The sequence below is a fragment of the Erigeron canadensis genome, chromosome 3, assembly GCF_010389155.1.
Source record: "Erigeron canadensis isolate Cc75 chromosome 3, C_canadensis_v1, whole genome shotgun sequence".
NCBI lineage: Eukaryota > Viridiplantae > Streptophyta > Magnoliopsida > Asterales > Asteraceae > Erigeron > Erigeron canadensis.
In genome coordinates, this window is record NC_057763.1 from 23,993,489 (window position 1) to 23,999,331 (window position 5,843).

General features: G+C 32.6%; 1 protein-coding gene across 2 annotated transcripts; it reads right to left on the reverse strand.

The window, feature by feature from the left end:
- Positions 1 to 474: 474 nt before the first annotated feature.
- LOC122591368 (PHD finger protein Alfin1-like) lies at positions 475 to 4,958 on the reverse strand. 2 transcript variants are annotated; one of them, XM_043763637.1, is made up of 5 exons: positions 4,704 to 4,958; positions 4,585 to 4,617; positions 2,865 to 3,093; positions 1,218 to 1,347; positions 475 to 891 (listed from the first exon to the last, which is right to left on the reverse strand). In XM_043763637.1, the coding sequence occupies exons 1-5, from the start codon at positions 4,789 to 4,791 to the stop codon at positions 616 to 618; spliced, it is 756 nt and encodes a 251-aa protein (XP_043619572.1). In that variant the 5' UTR covers positions 4,792 to 4,958; the 3' UTR covers positions 475 to 615. The 2 variants fall into 2 exon arrangements, with proteins under 2 accessions (XP_043619572.1, XP_043619571.1); XM_043763636.1 differs by having other exon boundaries at positions 475 to 894; positions 4,704 to 4,957.
- Positions 4,959 to 5,843: the final 885 nt, after the last annotated feature.

A 5,843-nucleotide genomic window follows, 5' to 3' on the forward strand; every position in this document is an offset into this window, starting at 1 on the left:
TTATACACTCTTTTTAATCCTATTTGAAATATTTAATAATCAAAATCAAAGGTAGAAATACTTGGGGGAAAATAAAAACATGCTCAAAACTCCAAACCAAACTATTTAGAATTTCCTACCAACACACACTCGCCCATTCTAACAAGAATCAGTTGCTCAATCTCGAAACACATCCATTCGGCCACCTCTAGCATAATTGCTTCGACACACACACACACACACATAAAAGCAATAGGCTATTGCCCTAGCCAAATTTATTCACTATGTAATAATCATATATATCTTGTGAGGCTGCTTTAATTTTAAGACACTGGATTTCACATTAGAGAGGGAAGCCCTGGATGACCCCTTGCTTTGATCACAACTTTCCAATTCCTTATACTTCTAAGTAAACACCCTAATTAAAATATATTTATACCAGAATAAGTACCACGTGAAACACCACTACCACCATGTAGGGCACGGGTAGAAAGCTAGTAAAAACAAAAATTGAACATTAGGCGTTCTGGTATTAGCTAATACCATAAACTTCATGAAGCCGCACATTTGTGTTTCAAAGTTAGTAAGAGTTGAATATCTAATAAGAACCATAATAAGCTTATATGTTCGTAAAACTTAAACCTGAAGACGAGCCCTTTTAGTAGCGCAACTTGGACATTTATATTGCTTGATATTCTCAGCTTTGGCAGGTGTAATTTTCACACATTTTCCATGGAACCATCTTTCACAGATATCACAGCATATCCAAAACTCATCATCTGAATAGTTGTCACCACATGCTCCACAAAGGGTTGCTCCTTGTGTATCGTCATCTTCTTCTTCTTCGCTTCCATTCTCATCATTAGGTGGAGTCAACTTTAGTCCCTTGGGTAGAGATTCGGATGACCGCGACTGCTAAAGTTAATCAATGATATTATTAGATCAAAACTTAATAAATGGCAAAATAGGCAAAGTGGGCTGGTTAGGCAAGTGGACATCAGATCAAATGTGTTGACTTGAGCTAAATACTTTTGTTCATATCTATACACTTCAGTAACTTTTTAGTTATTCACTTTTTAGCTACTTTTAAAAATATACATTTCATCTGTTTGACCTACTAGACATATAACATAATTTGAATTGACCCTTTAATAAGGAATTAGGTCGAGATGGCCAATTCTACAGAATGCCAGAAAAATATTGTATGAAATGAAAGCATTGACTTTAAAGTTTTTTACCATTTTCCCACTTGACTTGCTTCTACTGCCATTCTTTTGAACCTCAGCCTGATTCTTTGGGTTTTTAACTGCTCCAGTCACAATTTCGAACACGGTTGGAAGTTCATTTATCAGTTGGAAGAGCTTTTTCCTGAAAACCCAAACCCAAAAATGATAAGAGTGCAACACAAAAGGTTTTCTCAAAGATAGAGTTTTACTTGCCAACAAAACTATACTACGATCATTAATATCACTTAGCACTTCAATATTAAACAATTAAATAACAATTTGAATCTCGATTAACCATTGATATCTGCTAAGCATGTTCAAATAAAAGTACAGTAGATCTAGCTACAATTGGAATTTAATGTACAATGATGAAGAGGCATACAGACATAGAGCGGAGATTTTATTGTGGGCAATGTTCTCCTTCCATGTAGTACATATTAACAAAAATTTTCTAACAGAAAATATGATGTTCATAAATGGTAAGCTTCAGTGCCTAAAAAACAGAACTAATGATAATGCTGAGCCAAACCTACTTTAGAATACAGCAAATTATGATGTAAATTAGGATAAAAAAAAAGAGAGAGGGAAATGTCCATTCAGCCTTCACTGTCCTTATAGCATAAACCATTCAATAATATGACGACAATTGGTCATCAAATCACTGATGTCAGCAGCCAATAAGCTAACTGGTGAACTAGTGCAGCATTAATTTCTGCTTGTTGGCCTAACTACCTGATAAACACAGTTAACTACCTAGCAAGTCTTAGCCACCCAATTTAAGGCATATACCTGCTTATAACTTTCTCAGTTAACCATAACTTCGATTTTGCATGTATCGATAGCCGATCCATTATTCGTTTTCTGGCGACTAGTTCCACAACCAACATGAAAGAGGTAAATCGTGTAAACTATAGTTAAAGAGACACGGGGCCGATACCCCACCATTAACTTTGCATGAAGGGATACAAAGAGCATGTTAAGGATTTAAGCACACTCAACAATTACATTAGTAACAAATCCTGTCATCATGAAAGGAATTTGAAATGGTCAACAGTGTTTTGGTTGACTATGAAGGGTCTCAAATAGAGTAATAGACTACCCCTACTTTTTGCTTTGACCTAAGAGCAACATTAATGATCTACAAAAAGAACTTATATATAAAGATTAAAAAGGCAACAAAAACCGTCTATTCCCAGTTTTCCCAATGTTCTTAATCTTTTTCGCTTATATTTTCCAGCAAACATACAACATGAACTGCTTTCATCTCCCAGTGTATGTGTGTGTTTGGAGTGGCATTGATGGTGGCAAAAACATGAACAAAACAACACTTAGAGATTCAGGCATGGCATTGAATCAAATGGATTTGTAATAATAAAAACTCAGCAATTTGAAGCAACAAGAGAAAGCAAAATGAATCTCATAAATCCATTGGAATATAGAAGAATGATATGCATGAGAAATTTAAGGATGTAAGTGGACCAAATGAAGACACTAAAAATGATGTAAAACCTTTATCAGATACTGCTTTGTTTTGCAAGTAGAAATTTTTTCCAAGAATTCATGTTTTATAAATGCTGTTAGCAAAAAATGAAACAAAGAGAAATTTGGGAAAAAAAGATAAATAAACATCTAATTTTGATTCAACGAGATAATAGTTACCTTTCACTCTTACCAAACCCAAAACGTGCACCAAAATAAAAAGCAACAGAGAGCAACCATGAATCACTGTGAACTGCAACAAGTGATAACCAATCCTTCTGCTTCATGCCATCCCGGGCAAAGTTTATACCTAAAGCTGGCTCAGGTAGTTCAGGAGGCACCTCCTCAACAGGGAGATTCACTTCCCATACTTCATTCGGGAGACCATATAGACACAAATTGTCTTTTTCTGTAACATAAAAACTAAAAACATATTATAACAAAAACCAGGATATATTATAGTGTGCACACACTCATTGAGCGACAAATAACTATAAATACATAAATAATTGGGATATTGTGATTTTAAGCCAAACGTCTTCCTACAAGCAGTCTCCCTGTAGGGGTATGACTCTATCATATCCGTCTAAATAAAAGATATGTTATACTAATTGAAATACTTTAACAAGAAAGATATACCCATCAACCTATATAATAATGATGATGATGAACACACTAAAGGAAACAAGGTCCTTTTACTGTTACAAGTCTGAAATTGATTCACCCTCTATTCCATATAAAGACGTACATTATTAACTTTGAAAATTTTGCAAGTTTATATTTGTGGCTTTGTTTTCTATTTGAAAAAGGGGGGGGGGGGAGCAGACAATCTTTGTAAGATTCATAAATTCCATTAAAGTAGAAAACGATAAGCAAGAAATGATTGGTTCACTGATTTCAAAGGACTTTCGAATGGTAGCTTTTGACACACAAATTCAATGAGATTTCAAATTCAAATCCATCATATATTCATTTGGAAAAGGTGAACCAAACATCTCCTTGTTTGTGTTGAAGAAAATGGGGCACTTTTCTAGAACTTGTTTAAAAGAAAATTTGAAAAATAGAAAATATGTTCAAATTGCACTTTTCAGATTTACAAGTAAGTTTCCAAAAACTCACTGATATACTTATCTAATATTTTCATGTCCGGTAATAAAAAACGCCTTACATTTGCTAAAACATTGACATGGAAAACCAATGACAACTTTCTGCAACTAAAAATGAGTCTAAGTTACAACACGGTACAACAAAATACATAAACTGAAAGATTATTGTCAACTCTAATGTTAATAAAAACTGCCTATCTATCTACGCTTCCAAAATCGAAAAAGTTTGGAATCACGTATTCCAAACAGCTTTATATAACCCACAAAAAATCCAATAGGAACAATCTCAAATTTAGCTGCATTATCGAAATTATCATAAGCAATAGTGCTATACCCAAACACACACTATCCGTGACAAAAGAAAGGAAGATACTTTATTATTAATATAAGCTAACCACCAAGGTGACATAATGGTCGGAAAACGTCCCTAGATAAACATCCTGTTCGGGTGGTCGGAAAAAGTGTTCGTATATAGTCTTATCGGGTGTTTAGCCTAGCTTGTTTTTCAAACTTATTTTGGTTTATTTCGGTTCGGCTTATATTTGATAAGCTCCATTTTTGTTTGTGGCTTATGAGCTTATTTTGGGATTACATGTCAAGATAAGCTCGCAATAATAAGCCACGAAAACGGGGCTAGCCGAATACGAATAAGACAAAATAAAATAACCTAAAACACCCATTTAGGATAAACCCATTTACGCCGCGTACATCTGAGTCAAAGACTTAACATTTATGAAAATGTGAAAAAATCCCAGGGAAAAAAATAAAAAATATATATTAAAAAAAAAACTAACCAGGGTCACAGAGCTCAAAAAACTTGTTAACATCTGCCAAAAAAAACAAAAACAAAAACACAATTTAGAAAAAAATAAAAATAAAAAACAAAAACGCAAATAATTAAAAATAAAAGTACCAGTAGTAAGGGCTTTGATTAAAGCAGCTCGTCTTCCTTTAAAGTCATTGAAAACCTCTTCTGCAGATTTTGGCTTCACGGGCTCCATTGAATAAAATATAAATTATAATGTAAAAAACTACGATTAATAGTAATTGGAGAAAATGGGTAATGAAGATAGAAATTGGGAATGCGAATTTGAGGGGGTTTTTGGAAAAAGAAAAAAGAAAAAGTAGGGTTTGATATCGGAAAGTGAAATTAAAGGGAAAAAAGGAGAATATGAATGTGAATAAATTTTTTAATAAATGGATGATGTGTTTGTTTGTTTTTTATATAGAATTAATCAATGGGGATTTTGGTTTTATTATTATTGGATATGAGATGATGAGATGAGAAAACAGCGGGAAGGATTGAAAGGGTTTTTTTTTTTTTTGCTTTGCTATCAATTGGGATCATAATTGTCTCTAGTTTCTATTTTTATTTAATGTTAAATTGTTAATTGTATGATTGATCTTCCTAGTTTTAATAATGGTGTCTTTATTTTAAAAATTATTAGCAATATTAGTCCAAAATTAATAAAAGCGCTATAAAGTATGGTCAAGTGTGCACGTAACCATCACATACAATGGTATTTAATTATTTTTCATTCTGTCTTCCACTAGACATTCTTTTTGCCTTTTTTATAAACCTAAATTATTTTATAATTTCATCAACATTTTATAATTTATCTTTTCTATAAACCTAAATTAACTATAAACCTAAATTATTTTATAATTTCATCACATACAATCAAGATATATCATCAACATACCCAAACACCACCCATAATCGAAATCTTAATAGCACAAAGTGTGGCATGATCATCATGGAGTGGTTACTCGAAGCAATTCTAAATCGATTAATTAATTTGTCTGCAATGTATGGTTAATGAAACGTTTACAAAAGAAACAACCCATTTTATTCCCATTAATTTCTTATAACCTAAACAGCCACATTCTTACATGGAGATTGGAATTAAGTAATAAACTCACATCTTAATCCCTATTATAATTTTGTTTAGAAAATAAATTTTTAATTAAATTGTGAGCTTGAAAAAAATAGATGTAAAAACCTTACATTTTTACCACAACAATAATGTCATACCTTGACTAAGACAGAAAA